This window comes from Amyelois transitella, chromosome 19 (assembly GCF_032362555.1).
Source record: "Amyelois transitella isolate CPQ chromosome 19, ilAmyTran1.1, whole genome shotgun sequence".
NCBI classification, from domain to species: domain Eukaryota; kingdom Metazoa; phylum Arthropoda; class Insecta; order Lepidoptera; family Pyralidae; genus Amyelois; species Amyelois transitella.
Genome location: NC_083522.1, coordinates 4,333,143 through 4,355,456, shown reverse-complemented (window position 1 = coordinate 4,355,456; position 22,314 = coordinate 4,333,143). Strand labels below are relative to the sequence as shown.

General features: G+C 35.4%; 2 protein-coding genes across 2 annotated transcripts in view; both read left to right on the top strand.

The window, feature by feature from the left end:
- Positions 1-1,967: 1,967 nt before the first annotated feature.
- Positions 1,968-3,955, top strand: LOC132902864 (uncharacterized). The gene has a single exon (XM_060949680.1). It carries the CDS (start codon positions 2,137-2,139, stop codon positions 3,919-3,921), a length of 1,785 nt encoding a protein of 594 aa, XP_060805663.1. The 5' UTR covers positions 1,968-2,136; the 3' UTR covers positions 3,922-3,955.
- Positions 3,956-5,034: 1,079 nt separating this feature from the next.
- The window catches only part of LOC106132653 (midasin), a 31,425-nt gene continuing 14,145 nt past the window's right edge, over positions 5,035-22,314 (top strand). The window contains exons 1-19 of the mRNA XM_013332122.2: positions 5,035-5,206; positions 5,562-5,818; positions 6,717-6,965; positions 7,232-7,530; positions 7,855-8,057; positions 8,399-8,562; positions 8,946-10,453; positions 10,994-11,159; positions 11,431-13,726; positions 13,833-15,570; positions 15,696-17,271; positions 17,505-17,716; positions 17,965-18,097; positions 18,293-18,896; positions 19,011-19,513; positions 19,776-19,952; positions 20,564-20,979; positions 21,367-21,506; positions 21,903-22,129. Of these exons, the coding sequence (XP_013187576.2) occupies positions 5,123-5,206; positions 5,562-5,818; positions 6,717-6,965; positions 7,232-7,530; positions 7,855-8,057; positions 8,399-8,562; positions 8,946-10,453; positions 10,994-11,159; positions 11,431-13,726; positions 13,833-15,570; positions 15,696-17,271; positions 17,505-17,716; positions 17,965-18,097; positions 18,293-18,896; positions 19,011-19,513; positions 19,776-19,952; positions 20,564-20,979; positions 21,367-21,506; positions 21,903-22,129 (10,952 nt within the window). The 5' untranslated portion in view covers positions 5,035-5,122. The remainder of the gene's footprint in view (positions 5,207-5,561; positions 5,819-6,716; positions 6,966-7,231; positions 7,531-7,854; positions 8,058-8,398; positions 8,563-8,945; positions 10,454-10,993; positions 11,160-11,430; positions 13,727-13,832; positions 15,571-15,695; positions 17,272-17,504; positions 17,717-17,964; positions 18,098-18,292; positions 18,897-19,010; positions 19,514-19,775; positions 19,953-20,563; positions 20,980-21,366; positions 21,507-21,902; positions 22,130-22,314) is intronic.

Here is a 22,314-nt window from a genome sequence, read left to right as displayed (position 1 = left end):
ATCCCTGCAAACTTCTTTCGTTTCATCCACATTCATAGCTCTTTTCATGCAAGCTCTTTGGTTTCGGGTACTCTAATTAACTTTACAAGGTATCTTTTCCTTTGTTTTTAAAAATAAGAGTATATTAACAAAAGTAGATTGACATGTTATCTATGATATTTTAAAAAATAATCTTGTCTTTATTGTTACTGTCATAGTTGTGTTTTAACTAGAATAAAACCAATACATTTGGTTTTGCATTATTATTACAATTTATTCTAGTTAAACCTTATCAATAATGTATATCGACGCTTAGTCACATTTATTCTTTATCAGCAAAACATTATTTTACAAAATAAAATAAATTTCTTTGAAAAAAAAATGGCTACCACTTCCACAGGAAATATCGCACGGTATTTGCGTCCAGAACGTTTTGATGTGGAACCTAATATATGTGGAGCTGATCTTCGTTGGACTCACTGGCGGTATACTTTTATAAATTTCTTATCTGAAGAATTATCAGAATTTAAAGACGAATCACTCAAATTAAAACTCTTAGTCAACCATCTTTCGCCAACTGTATATTCATATATAAAAGAATACCAAACCTATACTAAAGCTATAGAAGCACTAAATAATATTTACATAAAACCACAAAATGAAATACATGCTCGACATTCTCTTACTATAAGAAAACAACAAATAAGTGAAAGTATTTCAGAATATGTACAAGCACTCAAACTGTTATCTCATAATTGTAATTTTAGAGAAGTATCAGCTGAAGAATATAGAAATGAATATATTCGTGACGCATTTATCTTAGGTATTCAATCTCAACAGATACGTGAAAGACTCCTTGAGCATTTATCACTTACTTTAGACGAAGCACTTAATGTAGCAATTTCGCTTGAAACAGCAATAAATAACACGAAATCTTATTCAACTCCAACGACTCTTAATGCTCTCAATATGTCTAAAAACACTATAGACTTAGTACAAAACAGAAATGAAACTAAGAAAAATTATTATTCTCAGCGAAAATGTTTTTTCTGTGGAGGAAATGTACATCAAAGGAACAAATGTCCTGCTTTTAATTCCTGTTGCCAATTATGTTCTAAGAAAGGTCATTTCGCTAATGTATGTAGAAGTAGACCAACTATAAATTCCGTAGAAACTGAAATTGAGAACAATATGTCTGGAATAATAGCTGCTTCTCCGTCTAATTTACGAAAAGCTACAATTACTATATTTGTCAATGATACAAGAGCTGATGCACTTATTGACACTGGCAGTTCCGTGAGCTTTATTGATCGTAATCTGGTGCAAGCTATGAATCTCAAAATTAAACCATGCCATCAAACGATTACACTGGCATCATTGAATCATGTATCACATGTAGATGGTATCTGCTATCCTACTATTCGACTGAATAACTGTACGTACAAAAACATACCATTACTTATTGTAAATAACTTATGTTCTGATGTAATTATTGGACATGATGTTCTTAAGGATCATTCGTCAGTAGAATTACATTTTGGTGGAAAAAGAGAAAGCCTTCAAATCTGCAATGTCATGCAAGCAACTGTTCCAGCTGTGTCTGTTTTTACAAATTTATCTCCTAACATAAAACCAATAGCAGTCCGGTCGAGACGCTATAGCACTGATGAAGAAACTTTTATAAGACAAGAGATACATAATCTTTTACAAGATGGAGTGATTGAACCATCTGTATCTCCTTGGAGGGCACAAGTAATAATTATTGGGGGAGATCATCACCGGCGCCGCGTGGTTATTGATTATTCGCGAACTATTAACAAATATACAGAACTTGATGCTCATCCACTGCCTAGCATAGAACTGGTAGTTGCTAATGTAGCTAAATACAATTATTTTAGTCAAATTGATTTGAAAAGTGCTTACCACCAAATTCCAATATTAGAAAAAGAAAAAAAGTATACAGCATTCGAAGCATGTGGTAATTTATATCAGTTTACTCGCATTCCATTTGGAGTAACCAATGGCGTAGCTGCTTTTCAACGTACACTGCAATTTATAATAGAGTCAGAGAAACTTAACGGCACATTTGCTTATTTAGATGATATTACCGTATGCGGCAAAACAAAAGACGATCATGACAAAAATTTGGAAAGATTTATGATGGCAGCCGAGAAATACAGTTTGACACTTAACAAAGACAAATGTACCTTTTCTTCTAGCTCTATAAATTTACTTGGTTATAATGTTCATAATAACACTATTAAACCAGATTCAACTCGTCTTAAGCCACTTCTTGACTTACCAGTCCCATCAGATGGACCTTCACTGAAAAGAACTCTCGGGCTTTTTGCGCATTATTCAAAATGGGTACAAAATTTTTCTGAAAAGGTAAGGCCTTTAATCTCAAGCAAAAGCTTTCCACTCGATGAAACAGCTATTTCTAGTTTTAATTCTCTTAAATCTACTATTGCTAAGTCATGTTTGACTGCAATAGACAATGAAGAAAGATTCGTCGTTGAAACTGATGCTTCTGAGCATACAATTGCAGCATCTCTTACACAAAATGGAAGACCAGTGGCATTTTTTTCTAGAAGTCTTTCCGATTCAGAACGCCGTCACTCTGCTATTGAAAAAGAAGCTTACGCAATTGTAGAATCTTTACGCAAGTGGCGACACTATCTCTTGGGTCGACATTTTCTTCTCATCACCGATCAACAGTCAGTTTCATTTATGCTGAATCAAAATCATACAAGCAAAGTTAAAAACGAGAAAGTTGAACGATGGCGCCTTGAGTTGTCGTGTTATAAATACGACATTATATATAGACCAGGGAAAGAAAATTTCACTGCTGATGCTTTGTCTAGAATAAGCGCTAGTATATCTACAAATAAACTTTATGAAATACACGATGCTTTGTGCCATCCTGGAATAGTGAGAATGGCACATTGGGTACGTCAAAAGAATCTGCCATATTCGATTAATGAAATAAGATCCATGGTTTCGTCTTGCCCTATTTGTTCAGAAATAAAACCAAGATTTGGTCAGACACACGGCCATCTCATAAAAGCAACTTCGTGTTTTGAAAGACTTAATATAGATTTCAAAGGGCCTGTGCCAAGTAACACTACTAATCGTTATATATTAACAGTAATCGACGAATACTCTAGATTTCCCTTCGCTTATCCATGTAAAGATATGACTGCTTCAACTGTTGTTCATTGTCTGAAAGATATCTTTTATCTATTTGGTATACCACAATATATTCACTCTGACAGAGGAACATCATTTTTATCAGAAGAAGTCCAACAATTTCTTCATTCCCTTGGAATAGCTACTAGCAGAAGCTCTCCCTACAATCCAGAAGGTAACGGACAAATAGAAAGACTAAATGGAACATTATGGAAGAGTATTCAACTAAGCATTCGGTCCAAAAGTATGCGAATCGAAGAATGGGAAAAAGTTTTGCCTTTTGCTCTTCACTCAATACGCTCGTTGTTATGTACAAGTACCAATGCAACCCCTCATGAACGTATGTTTCATCATCCTAGACGATCATTAAATGGACAATCTATGCCAACGTGGTTACTTACTCCAGGACCTATACTACTTAAACGACACGTAAGAAATTCTAAATATGACCCATTAGTTGATGAAGTGGAATTATTACAACCTAATCCCATGTATTCATATGTCAAGCTTCCTGATGGTCGTGAAACAGTAGTTTCTAATAAACATTTAGCTCCTTTGCCGCAACTTAATCGGGAGAGTGAAGAAAGTGCTGATATGGAGCCGGATGTCCAGGGAACTATAAATGACACTGTGGAACCTGACGTGTCAAATGAAGGACGGGCAGCCGAGTCCGAAGAACCTGTTCTACGCCGTTCCAGTAGAGATCGCAGACCACCAGCTTATTTAAGGGATTATTTAAGGGGGGGAGAATGACATGTTATCTATGATATTTTAAAAAATAATCTTGTCTTTATTGTTACTGTCATAGTTGTGTTTTAACTAGAATAAAACCAATACATTTGGTTTTGCATTATTATTACATAGATCATACTCATTCCCTTAACACACGAAGGAAGAATAATTTATATTTACTACCATCGAGAATATTACAAAACAGTCCCCTTCAAATTGCAATAAAATTTATAATAACTTATTACAATGTTTAATATAAAACATTAAAATTAAAATAAAGATATCATACTGCTCCGCACAAGATTACTAATTACTTATTCAAAAGTTTTTTTGAGTATGACGTTCTTACTTTGTTTTGTTGAACGATTTTCTTTCATAACATTTCATTCTTAAATGTTAGTTAATTGAAGTACAAATAAATTGGGCGCCGCTTATTTGCTATGCTTGTAAAAAGTTGTGAATATATAACTTCGCTCAATTCCCAACTTTAAGACCAAGATATCTATCTACACTTAGGCATATTATTATGAATACTCAAAAAAAGACTTTTATTGATAGTACTTACCAAAGTCATAAAAATAAGTTAAGACATAAAATAAGTTTCAAATCTGTGGTACTTACGCAGTTTCCGTTAATCTAGGTATTAAACTTTGCCCAGTTAAGACTTTTAAGCCTTAACATTGGTTCTTTGGCCGCGCCCCATGAGATTATCTTTTCTAATCTACATACATACATACATAAAATCATGCCTCTTTCCCGGAGGGGTAGGCAGAGACTATCTCTTTCTTCAATGAGAGTTATGAAGCGAAGGAAATATGCAAAGATTGTGGCAAGTGGAAAGAGGTTTCTAATCTATATTATATTTTTTTCTGTATTCCTATATTCCACTAAAGAGTTTGTGTATCCCTTTTTAAATCATATCCTAACAATAATATCATAACATACTCATTATAATAAACTAGAACTAAATACAATAAAAAAAAGGGAAATAAAATAATAAATAATATTTGAAAAAAATTTGGTGTGTGTGACTGAGTAAACTAATCAATGTTATTTATGTCATAAATATCAATGTCATAAAGTAAAGTCAGTGTCAATTGAACTCGTGTTTCACGTGTTGCCGTGTGTTGTTCTCATGTAAATATTGCATGCATACACGAGGCCGGTTTTTATTTCAACTGTTTTTTCTGCTTATTAATATGAAATCTAGTTATTAATAAAAATGAAATCACTTAAGGATGCAGTGCTTCAGATAGGCGCTGAATCAACTGACTTGGAATTGAAGGAAACGTGTTTTGATGTTGGAGTTAGTAACTTTACCTTTTCCTCGTTTGTATTAAATCTAAATTTGCTTTTAATCATAGAAGAAATTAACTTTTGGTGTTATCATAGTGTTATACATGAGCGATTCTCATAGATAAAAAGCATTCATTAAGAGATGGAAATATCTTTAACCATTGTCCAAACTGATTAGGTTCTCCTTTAAACATGGGTATGAAAATCAGACGGCAGTCGCTTCTAGCCGTTCCACTACTGCATCATACTCATAAATGCACCAAAAGTTATCTGGGAGGAAACAACCTGGACTCCTAGTATGATGATTTTCAGTTGCCAGTTTATCTCCTTTCCAAATATAGTTTTAACTAATAATACATTTTCAGAAAAAAATATGTGACAGTTCGATCGACACCCCAAGAGCAATTCAGTTGTTATCGCAACATATATTAAATGTAGATAATGCTCTACTTTTTAAAAAGTATTTATCCAGTATTCTACTGGCATTAGTATCTTCAAAAATTCCTTTGGAACCAGTGTTCTCAACTCCGAAATACGACACTTGCAATGATACAGAGAAGACAAACCATCTGGAGTATTCTGTGATTTTAGCAACATTGAGTGACCACCCTGATGTATTGCAGTAAGTATATAGTTGTTTTTTAACCTCTCAGATGCTAAGCGCCCGTAACACCGAGACGCTAGAACTGCGGCGGATTTGAACGAAAAATTTGATTGATCGACTTGTTTCAAAATTTGATAAAAATATAGGAATATTTGCTTTGAAGTTAATAAAATACTTTTGTACAGTCAAAGCTTGATATGTATTGAATATTATAACACCATATTATAGCAAATAAATTAATTTCATTTTACTTTATTAGACCTTTAGTTACAACATTCAACAAAAACACTTGCGCGATCTATAGTTGTCTTTATTTCCACATTATAACCACATAAAATTAGTTTTTAGGTATTATATTATCAAGATAAACTTCATATTTATCTTATTTTTTTAATAAATAACAACGTTTTTGCAATTAAATCATATTATTTCTTTAAAAAATAAAATATTTTTCAAAATAAATCTCTCAAGGTCACGCACTTTTGAAACAGGGGTCTGTTTTGAACTGATTTTCAACAATTTTTATTTTAAAGAAACAGATTAATTTCTGTTGTCTGTGGTTGCTGAGTATGTTTGAGATGTAATTTAAACAATTTTAAACCATAACTATATGGACTTTAAGCTTAAAATCGAGTTTTAAGTTGTCTCGGACAGTTGGCGCATATGTGCGCCACAGCAGCTGAGAGGTTAATTTTCTTATTAAAAGCTAAAGAATCAAATAATGGGACATAAAATGTCATTTATTCATTCATTCAGATAGTCAGGTATATATTCAGATAGACATATTCATTCATATCCCTTGCCAGAGTAAAATACATATTACACATAGTACAATTTACCATTAACTTTAAATTCTGAACATTTTAATGTGGATTTCTAAGATTAAATTATTTAATTTTTGTGTAAACTTTTACAGATATGCACTCAAATATTTTGAAGTGAATCCAGTACCGCCATTTGAGGTATTTTTCCACCATGAGGACTCCTACAATGTTGCCCCAAAGAAGCGAAGACTCCATGATTGTAGGCATAAAATTACGGATGAACAAATAGTAAAATGCTGTTATGCATTTCTGAGTAAATTGCCCAATGAGCTATCTTCAAAATGGGATTGGGCCAAATTTATCAGCAATTTTAGTAGTCATGAAAAAGCCCATGTAAGATGGTGAGTAATGGGGTCTATTTTTAACCACCTTAAATAAAGGTGGTTCTCACAGTGGTGGTTTGACAGGTATGATTGTCCACAATTATCTCGCGTTTCGCTGAACTGATTTTGATGCAGTTGTCAGGATAGTGATTGTTACACTTAACATGTTTAATCAATGTAGGGATATCGCAGTTCTCTTTTTACCAAAGTTGTACCTGTAAAATGTGTTCTACCTTTGCTAGTTACAAGACCAGAAGTATATATATTTCATTGATTTTTAACAGGATGGTGAAGGAATGCATGGTGATACTGACAAATATGACTGAAATTCAATCAAAAAAACTGTCTCATATCTTAAATGTGCCTCTTGAAGAAACAATTGACTGTATGACTACAAAACCTGATGATGTATATGCCATAGAAGAAATTATTCCTAATGAAAACCTCAGCTCAAATAATGTAGTAAATATTGATGGTATACTGCTTCCTGTACATAACAAAAATCATGTACAAAGTGGAAAACTGGTTCCTGTCAAATCTACTGTCAATAATCTGAGAAGTCTGGCTTTGGCTGTTGCTTCAGGTAAAATTTCAATATATTTTTACATTAAAGTTCAAGGTTGTAAAAGTTATTTTTAAGGCTTCTTGCTTTTATATTGTTTGTACTGCAGTTTAAACAGATCAACTGACTTAATACAGTATTTAAGAAGAATCTCAATTGATATGTTATTGTCAAAGTCCAAATTTCTGATAGATACTAAAATATGAATTACGAAAAGTCTATTAGGGCAGCTTCACATTTGTGATTGTTCAGCATAGTATACAGGAGCTCTTATTATTATTATTTGTAAATAGATTGATTAATAAAGTCTAAGATTACCAAAAAAAAATTATCTCAATATTTTAGGCAAAGCACTTTGCCTTATGGGACCAGTGGGGTCAGGGAAGACATCGCTAGTTGAGCATTTGGCTGCAATAACCGGCCGAAAAGGGACAGCCTTTAAGAAGGTGCAACTGGGAGATCAGACTGACTCCCGTATGTTGTTGGGTTCTCATCAGTGTACCGATGTGCCTGGAGAGTTTGTATGGCGGCCGGGTGTGTTAACAGAGGTAATTACTTTTTTTATACAATCATATTGATATTACAAAACGAATTTCTAGAACTCCGGGGTGAATTCACCCCTCTAAATTCCGCCGAAACAAAAACCTTATGTGCTAGTAATAAGGTTTAATACGTCAGCGCACTGTCGCGGCCGGCGAACTCCTTATCTGGTAGCAATAAAGAAGGGCGGCGCCCACGGTGGTCAAAGAAAGCGGGAAAAGTATTGGCAATTATTTTAAGAAAGAACACAAAAAACAATACTTATGTTTATAATTCGATTTTTATTTCGGTCATGTAATAATCACACGTACCAATCAATTGACCCGCATTTACTTTTTTCTATTAACAGGCAGTACAGAACGGCCACTGGTTGTTGTTAGAAGACATCGATTGCGCCGCGCTGGACGTGGCTTCGACGTTGAGTTCGCTCCTAGAAAGAAACACCCTGTGTGTTCCCGGATATCGGGATGCCTTGCCTGTCACTCCTGGATTCCAACTTTTTGTCACTCAAAGGTAGGAAATTGTATTAAATTTATTTTGCGAATTAAATTAGTGATTTTCCGTGAATGTCGTTGGAGACGACTAAAGTAATAAGTACTGTGACTTACCTACTTCTGAATCTTGGTTTTCTTAAACCATCTGAGCTACGGGGGTAGGTGTTTAAACCTTTATCCAAGAGCATCGCACGCGCTACGCCGCTCGTTTTTATCAAAAACTAATGCTGTCACGTTTCACGTTCGAGCGGAGGATGATGACATGTTACTATGTCATCCTGAATGCAATAAATGACTTGGTTATGCATTATCACGAAATTTTGTTATAATTTAAATTAATTTGTATAGTGAATTTGCACTCTTGTCTGTTATGGCTACTGTACTATTACGCTTTTGTTCTAGGACAATAATGACCAACTACGGCTTTCAAAAGAAAATGTCTAATTCCAGTACCCTTCTACAAAAACATCTAACGCAAATAAATGTTGAACCTTTATCTAGATCGGAGCTGGTAGAAATCATACAAACACAATACCCTAGTCTTTCCACGATCAGCTCAAAGATGATAGAAGTCTTCATGATGTTTTCCGTAGGCAGCCATGACACCTCACTACATACGACCGAAAATCGTGATACTGACAATGATAATAATATAACAGTAATACGGGGATCAAGATTGATATCAACAAGAGATTTGATGAAGTGGTGTTCAAGGGCTGTCATTGGTTTCGAAGTCTCAAGTCCAGACTCAGCTACGAAAGTTCTCCAAGATGCCTTTGATATATTCACATGCTCCGTAGCTTCACCTGCCCATAGACTAGAATTAGCAAAAAAGGTCGGAGTGCGATTGGGCATAGTCGAAACTAAAACCGAATTTTATTTCAGACATTATAAGCCAAATGTATCGTTGAATCCTTTAGCATTAGAAGTGGGAAGAGCTAAAGTGCCAAGAGTTGAAAAGAGTTTAGAGTCAATGGATTTTGATAATAGACAAGTCGTGTTTTCTTTTACGAGGCAAACAGCTTGCTTGTTGGAAAGAATAGCTTGTTGTGTCACATCGAATGAACCGGTGCTTTTGGTGGGGGAAACCGGAACGGGCAAAACCTCTTCCGTCCAGTATTTGGCTAAACAGACTGGCCATAAGTTAATAGTTATAAATATGAACCAACAATCTGACTCTGCCGATTTACTTGGCGGTTACAAACCTGTTGACATGAAATACGTTATTAGACCAATCAGAAATGAGTTTGAGGTATTGTTCAGAAGTTTTTACAATGTGAAAAAGAATAAGAAGTTTTTAAATCACATTCAAACGTGTTACGACAATGAAGATTGGATAGCGTTAGTGACTTTGATGAAGCAGAGTCATAAAGCGGCCTTAAATAGGTTGAAAGAGAGGAGAGATGACAAATTGAAGACCTGGATGAATTTTGGTCATAAGCTTTTGAAATTGGAACAGCAGATTCGTTCAGACGCGAGATTAACGTTTGCGTTTATTGAAGGTTCTTTGGTCAAAGCAATGCAAGAAGGTCATTGGGTGTTGCTGGATGAAATAAACTTGGCATCAGCTGAGATATTGGAGTGCCTCGCTGGGTTGTTAGAGGACAAAAGTGAGACAATAGATTTATTAGAGAAAGGAGATAAAGTTCCTATCAAAAGGCATCCAGATTTTACGTTGTTTGCGTGTATGAATCCTGCTACGGATGTCGGGAAGAAAGATCTTCCTGTAGGTTTGAGAAATCGTTTTACTGAGTTCTTTATTGATGAGCTGACTGAAAGGAATGACTTGATGCTGTTGATCGGCGATTATTTGTATCATATGAACCTTAGTGGGGCTTTGTTAGAAGCCATTTACAATTTCTATGCAATTGTAAGAAAAGAAGCGAAGCTGAATCTAGTCGACGGTGCAGGTAATTCTTTAACTATATTTAAGTTCTTGTCAATCTTTATATGTTGATTCGTATCAACGAATCCCTTCATTCCTAGTAATTTTATAAATGCGAAAGAAACTCGGTCTGTCTTTTACGCTTTCACACCTTAAACCGATTTTGATGAAATTTACTACAGAGATATGGTTGACACTGAGGAAGAACAAAATCTACTTTTTATTGCCAAAAAGCGGATTAGTATATTGCAAAAAAGAGAAGCTTTTCTTTTGTCGCTGATTGTAATATTCTACATTTTGGTTTTATCCATGTATTTCATTCGGTTGTGCTTTTAGGAGATGATTATGTAAAATTAATTCAACCACTTTTAGCTTATCTAGTTATATAATATAATACATATAATATAACACATATAATATAACATAATAGTCCCAAATAAATATGAAACCCATATTCATGGGTTTCATATTTATTTGGGACTATTGACTCTATCTACCCTGTAAGGAAACTAGGACTTATATTAGGACCTGATTTATGTATGTAATGTTACTTTTGATGCCACAGGTAATGCGCCCCACTACTCTCTTCGTACTTTATGTCGCGCGTTGACTGCGGCCGCGAAAGCGAAGTGCGGCACCGTCGCGCGATCTCTGTACGAAGCCTTCTGCCTATCCTTTCTTACGCAGTTGGATAGCCGATCACACCCCGTGGTCGAGGCGATGATTGCCAAGTAAGTGATCTATTTGTTTTTCATCTTAGATGAAGGAAGACCTCCTAGATTTAACATATTGGCTTTGAACGTAAGATGATGGATTGACCATCTTTTAGGTGATACATATAATCACGTTAGACGTGATTGTGACGTATGTATATTATAGTGTATTTTGCCAATATTCTATCATATTAGATACTAGAACGATAAAAAAATCAATAAAAATTTTCCTTTATGTTTAATACTTTTAATTTGTTTTCCCTCATTTGTATCTTTTTTGTTATCTTAGGGCCGTGCTTGGTAAGAAGAACGTCAAATCGGTACTTAATCAACTCATACCAGAGCCACAGATTCCGGGTCAAAATTTCTTACTATTTGAGGGACACTGGATCCCGCAAGGGAAACTCGACATCGCAATACCCGAGGGTTACATTTTAACACCAGCCGTAAAAAAGAACCTTCGAGACATCGCCAGAATAATTTCACTAGGGCGACTACCAATTTTATTGCAAGGTGACACGTCCGTAGGAAAAACGTCTCTAATAACATACATAGCGAAAGCATCGGGAAATTATTGCGTGCGTATTAACAATCACGAACATACTGACCTTCAGGAGTACATAGGTTCTTACGCTACTGACGCGAATGGTCATTTAGTTTTCAAAGAAGGAGTTCTAGTCGAAGCGATGAGAAAGGGATACTGGATTATCCTCGATGAGCTGAATTTAGCTCCGAGCGACGTTTTGGAAGCCCTAAATCGTGTGTTAGATGATAATCGGGAACTGTTTATCCCAGAAACACAACAAGTCGTCAAAGCTGACCCTGGCTTCATGTTATTCGCGACGCAAAATCCACCAGGACTGTATGGCGGTCGTAAAATGTTATCTAGAGCGTTCAGAAATAGATTTGTTGAATTGCATTTCGATGAAATACCGCGAAAGGAATTAGAGATAATTTTGCATCAGAGATGCCATGTACCTCCAGCTTATAGCAAAAAGATGATAGCTGTGATGGCAGAGTTGCAAGTTAGACGACGTGGCTCAGCAGCCGTGCAGGGCAAAGACGGTTTCATAACCTTGAGAGACTTATTCCGATGGGGCCAAAGATACAAACATGCTTCTAAAGAAATACTTACTGATGAAAAATTTTACGATTGGGATCAACACATAGCTGATGAAGGATATCTGATATTAGCTGGAAAAGTGAGACAGACTGATGAAAGAACCATCATAGAAGAAGTTATTGAAAAACATATAAAGAGGAAAGTTAATCCTGACAATTTATTCACACTTCATCAAACAACGTCGCCGGTAACCAAATCTATTTTAGAGACACTTCTTAATAACCAATTAGAAGAGTTCTCTCATATCGTATGGACTTATAATATGAGGCGATTGGCTGTTCTCATAGCCAAGGCATTCACTTTCGATGAGCCTGTACTTTTAGTCGGTGAAACAGGCTGTGGGAAGACCACAATATGTCAGGTCCTTGCCACTCTTAGTCGAAGAAAACTTCTATCAGTCAATTGTCACATGCACACAGAAAGTTCTGATTTCCTTGGAGGTCTTCGCCCAGTTCGTCAGTATAAAAATGATGGAAGATTATTTGAATGGGTTGACGGACCCCTAATTAAAGCCATGGAAGGTGGTGACATGTTTTTAGCTGATGAGATCTCCTTAGCCGATGACAGCGTTCTAGAAAGACTTAATTCTTTGCTGGAGCCAGAAAGACAGCTGGTTCTGTCAGAAAGAAGCACAAAGGATGATTCTGAAATTGTAGTAATAACTGCTCATAAAAACTTCCATATAATAGGTACAATGAATCCTGGTGGCGACTTTGGTAAAAAAGAACTGTCGCCAGCCCTGAGGAATAGATTTACCGAGATATGGTGTGATAGTGTGACTTCTAGGGAGGATTTATTAAAAGTGTTAGAGAAAAGTGTAAGCAGGGGAATATCTCTTGGGAATCAAGAAGATGGAAGTTCAGGGATTGGCAATTCGATTTTAGACTTCACTGATTGGTTGAAACATTCGGAAGTCACTAATAAGTTTCCGTTCAGTATACGCGATTTGCTTTCATGGGTGCATTTTATTAATTCGACTGTAAGCAGAGGTCTTTTAGACACTCCTGAAGCGTACGTGCATGGCGCATGTATGACCTTTTTGGATTGTTTTGGAACAGCTTTAACCGGCCATATCGATTCCGAGACGTTAGTGTTGCTACGTCGCACAGCTGTCAATTTCTTACTTAAACAAATAGAGACCATAGGGAACGAGTATATGGATAATTTGAATGAAATGCTAAGTAATAGAAAGAGAGTATTTACGGCTGAGTGTGATGGTACCAAATTTGGAATGAGGCCTTTTTTCATAGATATAGGAAAGCATAGAATGGTTTCGGATCAGCAATTCACATTTACTGCTCCAACGACTGGATCAAATACGTTAAGATTGCTTCGTGGTCTTCAACTGAATAAGGCGATTCTTTTGGAAGGCAATCCTGGTGTTGGCAAGACCAGCTTAGTGACAGCGCTAGCTAAATCTTCTGGGCACAAGGTAGTCCGAATCAACCTCAGTGACCAAACTGTGAGTATTCTTGTATTTATTATCAATAAAAGTATTAGATTGCTTGTCTCTTTTTTTTCTAATAATTGTTTTATTTTGTAATTGATCAATTGTTTTTGGTTATTAGGACATTACAGACTTATTTGGAACTGACCTACCGACAGAAGATGGGTCATTCACATTCAAAGAAGGCGCATTTTTGAACGCCTTACAAAATGGCGACTGGATTTTACTCGACGAATTGAATTTAGCTCCCCAACCAGTACTGGAAGGCCTTAACGCGTGTTTGGATCATAGGGGAGAAGTTTTTATTCCAGAGTTGGGAAAAACGTTCAAAGTAAAGGTACAAACGAGGTTGTTCGCGTGTCAAAATCCACTAAAACAAGGCGGTGCCAGAAGAGGACTTCCTTTGTCATTCTTGAACAGATTTACTCAAGTTTACATCGATACGTTGACAAAAGATGATCTTATATATATCGTGGAGGCGCAGTACTCAAGTTTGCCTAAGGAAATCCTGCATAGAATCGTAGAGTTTAATTGCAAAGTTGCTCATGAAATTACTGAGATTCAATCTTGGGGCCACAGAGGAGGCCCTTGGGAAATGAATCTAAGAGATATACAGAGGTGGTGTGAAGCTTTAATCGACGATCAAAAAAAGGGGGACGAATTGTGTCCTGGAAAATATGTCGATATGCTGTACGTCAATAGAATGAGAACTTCTGAAGATAAAGACAAAATGATAAAAGCTTACAATACCATATTTTGTCCAGACTACCCTAGGAGTGATCCGGCGCCTCAATTTCTTATAAAAGATCAAGAAATCGTCATAGGAAATGTTTCTATACGACGAAATGACGAGAAATGCTACAAAAACCGTCACTCTATGGAAAATAACTTGCTTATTTTAAGACAGCAGTTGCCTACGCTGAAAGCTTTAGCTCAATGTGTCAATATGAATTGGCTATCTATATTAGTTGGTCCCACTGCTACAGGGAAAAGTAGTATAGTGCAAGTTCTTGCTGATTTGACCGGGAACGACCTTCAAGTTGTTCCTGTGACGTCAGCAATGGACGTATCCGATCTCTTAGGAGGATTCGAACAAGTAGACTTAAACAGAAATTTGGAAAATTTGTACGATGTAATTGGAACTCTAACCATACAGATCGTGCAGTTCCGATGGATTCTTGATAAAGATAATAGGTATTCTGCGAATAACTTACTAAGTCAATTGTATCGATATATGTCTTTACAAGCAAGTAATGCGAATGATAATGCAAATGTTGGATATTTCAAAGAGAAAATAAAATTTTTGTTCAATCATTGCGAGACATTGCTCGAACGTAAATCATATTCTAGTCATGCTTACAGTAAAGTCTTACAGAGAGTACAAGAAGTTATGTCTAATCTCAAGAAATTAGAGGCCAAAATCGGTACATCATCAATAAATGCTGGTGGGAAATTCGAGTGGATAGATTCTCTGTTGGTCAAAACTATGGTGGAAGGTTCATGGTTGTTACTTGATAATGTCAATTTGACTTCTGCTGCCGTGCTCGATAGACTTAATGGTCTATTAGAACCGAATGGGGTCCTTAGTATACCTGAAAGGGGGGAAATAAGTGAAATAAAGCCTCATGTAAATTTTAGAGTATTCTTTACTATGGATCCGAAGTATGGAGAGATCTCGAGAGCAATGAGAAATAGAGGAGTGGAAATATTTTTGTTAAGATCTGAAGAGTGGAATGTTAGTTTGTTGGATACGATGCCGTATATGGATCTGACGGCTCTTCTGTCATCGGTCGGTATGCCTCAGGAATATCATGAGATATGCATCAAGTGTCATGAGTTGATGGCCTCATTTGTGCAAGGTAAGTTATCACTGATTTTCTTATAATTTAGACCTTCGGTTTAACTTTTAATATTTTCTTCATATAAAATAACCAAAGAAAATTATTAATGTTGAATTTGATTGAACATATTCATTCTGTTTTAGGATTTGATCGTCCAACTATTACTCACTTATTACAAGCATCTCATTTGACATGGCAGCAGTTAGTACGTGCCATTACATTCAAACGAGCTATAGTCAACAGTTTTGCAGATGTGTATATAAAACCCAGATGTGGAGCAGATTTTGCCTCCAATCTAAGCATGTCACTGGCCGAAATGAAAAATGCCATGCTGAAAGCGTTAGAAAAAGAATTAGATCAAATTGAAGAGAGTGTTAAAAAAACAAATGACTTTAAACACACATTAACAGTAAAAGGCCTTTGCGCAGATTCTGAATTCGAAATATGCCAGCAAAGTTGTGATACGGTCATACAAAGTATAAATAATAAGTTTGATTTCATGTTTACTCTCTACATAACACACACTAACTTTCCTTGCCAAAATATTTATAGTTTGCATAAACTCATAAAGAGAGCATTAGAAAAACATCCTCACGAAAGATATTTATTACAATTTCTGGAGTCGACTAGTCCTGGGATGTTCAATTATAAAAACAAAATTTTACATAACAGATTTTATTCCGAATTTTATAAATTGACTGAGAAAAGTATAAAGAAAGCTAATCTTGAGGCTGTCGTACTTTACAATAAAATGATAAAAACACTTACTAATGATAATTCTAAACTGTCCGCACTATCGTATTCACAAGCATTGGCTATAGGGCGCGATGCAGGTCAAAATAAATGGCCAACAGTAAGCGAGACTGAAAATTATCCGATCTTGCAACTATGTGACCGTTATCTTAAAGAGATTGATGCTACAATAAAAACATGCTTACTGCTTGCTGAAGATTCATTAGACGATGAAGCCACTTGTCGGATTTTACAACTACTGAATTGGCGAAATAGGCTTGTAGATATTTGTTCTATAGATTTATTTGTGGTTCACCGTAAAAATAGAAGATATACAATGAATGAAGAAATCGTAAAATTAATCTATGTGCACAGTAAATGGCTAAAAAAACATTTGATTGGAGAACTTTTTAAACACGTTTCAAACAAACAAGTCGTTGCTACGTTTAACTTACTTTATGACGCTACAATACTAGATTATGATAGAGATAATGTAGAAATGGCTAAAATCAGTAAAAAGCTGAGAAAACTCTATGGTCAACCGAAATTGTATGAAAACGAGGATGAATACAATGTTTATAAAAGTAAGACTGAGGAGATCAATAAATTGACTTTAGATATGAATAAACCTCTGTCGCGAGAACTCCATAAATTGTCTGTAGTTGGCGCCACTATCAATAAAGAAGAATTTGCGCTTGAAAATATTACTAAGCTGGAAACACAAACAAAGTTTGATCATACAGTAAAATTGACACCGTTCAGTTCCTATGTAATACAAAGACTGTTAAACTTTTTACAAAAAGATCTTTTAATTGTACTTCAAAAGCTATGTAACGAAGAGGAAATAAAGTCGGGTGTTGATTTTATTGAAATTTTGACATATTTGGTAAATGTTAGTAAGAGGACAAAGGGATTTCCGTCCGATTTTACCAATACATTAGAAATTTTGCAAAACTTTGTTTCTGGACTTGATGTAGAACAATCGAGGTAAGTTATAAAAACAACCTATAAAAAATCTTTTTCTTTGCTAGTATCTATAAAAATACATATATTTGTTGGCCTACGAAATAAGGTATAGAAAACAGAGCTTTGTTAGAGAATAGCTGCATATGTACTTTATATTATACAAATTTCAAAACTGTGCTTTGTAGTTAAAACTTTTGCAAGCCTTTCACTCATTTTAAGAGACACACAAGTTCTTACTGAACTTTTTATTACAGCATACATTCAATACCTGTAAAATTTTGGGATGAGTTCTACAAAACCTTGGTATATTCCCCGGCGTTATATTCGACCGCGTTCTTCAACATCAACAAAATGGCTGCCGAAGATAGCGCAGAAGTAGTGCCATCTAGCGAGAAACGATTGTCGTCGAATCTTGCACTTCTACCGTATTTCGTACAAGCTATGACATTGTCTTCTAAGGAAAACAGTAAGTTACATGCAGAGCTTTGAGCATTTGTATTCCTTATTTAATTTTCCAGTATTTTACGTTTATAATATTTAGACAGAGCGATGTAACCTAAAGAGACATTTCTAAACATAATTGGAAAAGCTTAAATTTGAAATACCTTTTGTATTTTTTTGTTTGAATAAACAATGTTATTGTGGTTGTGTGAAATATAAATTAACAAAGTATTGGACCAGTAAAAGAGTATAATGCTCACTTAAATATTTCAGATACCCGTCACCTGTTGGCATTCGAAACTGTTTCATTGGAGGAGCTTGACAGTTACTCTTCGCAATTGGAATCAATGCTAAATATAATTTGGAGAAATATTGCCACTTTGAATGCCGCGGCAGTAGCGAAAGTGTAAGTGTTTAAGCTAAATGAGCGGTATTATTACACTGAAGTTTTTTCATTATTTTTTTCTTGAACTTGTCTTCTTTAATAGAATGTAACCTTTGCGTATTATAATTTGCAAACTCTACTAAAACTATGTTACGTACTTTTCTATCTTAACTGTCCGAAACATTGCCATTTACTATATTAATGTTATACTTTCAGGAAATCTGACGCCGAATTTGAGTTAAAGAAATTCGAGCATCTTGTAAACTGCTTACATATGGCTATGAAATTGGATGTTTTTAATGATACAGACCCAATAAAAGAAATAACAGACAATTTCAAAGGAGACAAATCTTTTACGGATATGCTAATTGAAGCACAAACTCTTAACAAAGAACTTTCTAGCATATCACATAATTCCACTAATACAATAAAAATAAAGATTCTTACTGCAGAGTTATCATTACTTACAAGTCTTTTGTTTATTAAATTGATGTCTGAAATGAAAAATGTGGATCACGTTGAAAAGTATCGGCTAAAAGTAAAATATATTGAGGAAGATATAAAAATGTTTGAAGTATTACTTAGTACTTATTACATTCATGGAGTAATAACTGGTAGTATATTAGAGAATAAAAGTGTAAAGGCTCCTTCAGACGTGACTGTTGAGAGTTTAAATGAAAATAGAGAAGTTTTAAAGAAAGTTCATCCATATTGCAAGGTTTTGTTTGAATTGAGGCAAAGTACAGCGGATAAGGTGCTTAAATATGCTTCAGGTAATACGTTTAGACCCGAGAAACCCACATACAGCAGTTTTGTGAAGGTAAATGTTGCTATTTTTTTTAGTTTATATGATACATAAGTATTTTTTTTTTGGATCCATACACCGTTAAAAAGTAAAAAGTAGTCAGTTTTCTAATGATTTCTAATGTTACAGGATTGTAGTCACTTCACAAAGTCAGTATTATCATCAAAAACGACCAGAGATTTGGCCACCAACCTTAACACTTCATGTAACGCCTTATATGAAAACATTGAAAAACCAATAGCCAATAAAAGTGTGATACAAGTAGCACAGACTGTCACCAAAGAAGCTTCATCTTGGTTGTATTCGGTTAACGCTTTTTATAAAAAAATCGAGTCATACACAAACGCTTTCCCTGACTTGGCGAAACCTCTACAAAGTTCTATTTCTCAGCTCGTATTTAGCGTGACGTCACTAAACGATTTAGTGAGAGAGCTGATTTTAAAAATCGAGCAAGGATCCTATATAAAGGAGGCGGTTACTGATTTGATGGTGTACCCGGATAGTATACCTAGTAAGAATGGGAAACACGACTATTTGAATAGATTTATAAAGGACCAATTTGTGCAGTTATTGAATAGAAATGTGGTCGCGGCAGGCGATGACTCATTTAGTGCGGAGGCTGAAAATATTACGTAAGTAGAATTTAAAAACATGATTTATTCTCTCATTGTGATTTTGAACTTTACAATTAACAAAGTTTTTGCAACTTATTTACACTATAATAAGTACTAATATTCATACTTATAAAAGCCAAAGTAATTATATGAAGTGGTTGTATCTCGTGGCATAGTTAAGATAAAATTTTAATAAAGTGTACAGTACAGGGAACGAAGGCTTGCTACAATATTAAAACTTTATTTAAAGAACTAAAATATAAATGATAATGATTTTCAGGGTACTAAAAATGAATTTGTCAGAGCTGCGCATGCGTTGTTTCGCAACAGAAGCAGCCGATTCAGAGTCATTCAACTGCGTTCTGAATACTCTGAACACACTCGTGCGCGCCTGGGAGAAGCAAAACCGGGAACTGGAGCTTAAGAAGCAGGACGAAGATGCGCTCTATGTTACCAAGTATGTTACCGTACTCGATTTTATTAACTTGTTGTTCGTCGTGTGTGCAAGTGGCCAACACTGGTGCCAAGACAGGCACACCTTACATGAGTTCGACTACCATCTTGACGGCCTTTGTGATGCAGCGGTAGTGCGCTTGTCTGTGACACCGGAGGTCACGTGTTCGAATCCCAGTCAGGGCAACACGAGAAACGGAACTTTCTCCGAATGGACTGGGATTTGGATGGTGAACTTTATAGATATTTATCATTATAGTATTGTTGAGTTAGTATCTCTATACGATACTAAAGTTCGAGAAGAAGTAAGTAAGAGACTTGTGAGTTTCGAACTTACTTCGCGGTTAACTCACCCTGTGTGTACCCATATTTTACTGTATCTAGTGTTGTAACTAAGATAGTTAAGTTAGTTACCATGGATCTTTTCCCGAGTGTTGTGTACTGTCAGTCAATTCAAGACTGTTTGTACATACATATTTCTTCTTTCTCTTGACCTTGACACGTAAGACATAATGACTTGTGACAACTAATTAACAAATTCAGAAGCAAAAAGTAATAAACGACTTCCTTGCATAGAATTTGGTTGCTAAGTAAATAACTGAAATTCTGTTTTAGATCGAAATGCGAAGACGAGGACGAAGATGCAATGGCGGCACAAGAGATAACAGAAATGTTCCCTTCGTACACCGAAAGCGACTTCGGAGAATTTAAACCACCTTCACTAGAACAGAAAACAAAAGCACAAACAGACAATAAAAATAAAACGAAACTTCTTATTACTCCTGAAGATATCTCTTTAGTCTATGAATGGCATTCAAGTTTCATTCGAAATTTAACTGTAGCTGAATGGTTACCCTGCTCAAAGAAAGTGTTTAGTTCAGATGTGGTCAGTCCATTGATGCAGAGGTATCCCACATTTAGCCGTATAATGCAGAATGCTTGGGAAGTACTCGATGCTGAATTTGAGGGCGCTGTGTCGCCGAGCCTGTTGGTCCTGATCTCGAAAATTAAAGAAAATGTTGATGGAAGTGGTAAGTAGATACTTTTGTTTATTTTATACTGACACTGAACTAAACCATTTCAGAAAGTATATAATATAATCCACTCAAACGTAACATAATGAGGTCGGTTTTTACTAATACTTGCAAAGATATGTATTATCGAATTGAGATTATGGTTCTAAAGAATAAGCCGCTGTGATTTAGAACAGGTTTCTTTTGATGAAAAAACTTACGGCCGTGTTTTAATGGTTTGACGCATGATTTTGTTATTAACTGTGAGTTTAATCTTGGAAATGCATTTTTCAGTTGCAAATATAGGATGTGCTTTTTCATTTCAATTTCGTTATTTTTTTCTCTTACAATGTTTGATAAGAATAAATAGAGACTAATAATATATATTTTTTTTTATATCTACAGAAGCGTCAAGCCAAAAAGTTGACTTCTATCGTTCAGCCTGGGTTTCCGAGACGAAACAGTGCGCGCCGCTGCTTCATAGAGTAAAAGATGCGACCAACCAACTATTAGATCAGTGGCCGGATTTCCCTACGCTTAAAGACGTATGTTGTAATATTTTGTCATAAATGTCACGGCTCAACCGGAAGAGATTTTATTGAAATAAGTAACACCTTTGTACTATAATTTCTATGTTGAATGCTCTTGTATATTCTTAACCTCCGTAACCTCTGCAGGAGAACCAAATCCATATTGGATTATGGTAACTAGTAGTGAGTATTTTTGTACTAAAATGCGATTCAAGGAATACGCACAAAAAGTTAATGTGCCTATTCCGTTAATTGCCTTTTACCACATCAATTGCAACCAGGTGGGGGTCAGATTTCAAATGGCCGGACTCCATACAGTTCATGTTTTAAAAATCTTCAGTAAAACAGGCGAAAACATGTTCTTATTTCAACGTTAGCTTATGTCTTAATGTTATGTTAAATTGATTTCAGATAATCGTGATAGTGAACAGGATCCTCAGTTTCCCGGTCTCATCACCCGTGTCCCGTCTTCTGACTGGCCTCGAACTTCTTCGGGATAAGATCGAGGAATGGAACAAAAATGCTCATAAGGGAAACAACATGATTGACATATCTTTAGCCGTAGGGCAGCAGATTATCAACTGGAGGAAATTAGAAATGGCGCATTGGAAAGAGTGCCTAAACAATTTGTATAACAGGTTTGTAATTTTTGTTATATTAGCGTATAACAGCGTTAATGGCAGACTGGTTAAGATAGCCACGTTTGGACAAGTAAGTAAGGAACTAATGTACTTTATGCATTGTTTCTAGTCCTTTTAAATCTTAGTTGAAATGCCAATTTATCAGTGCACTTTATGAGCATATGGTAATAATAATGCACATA

What these genes read in the sequence shown, in the direction of transcription:
- LOC132902864 (XM_060949680.1), top strand. Translation starts at nt 2,137, where the DNA reads ATGATGGCAGCCGAGAAATACAGTTTGACACTTAACAAAGACAAATGT.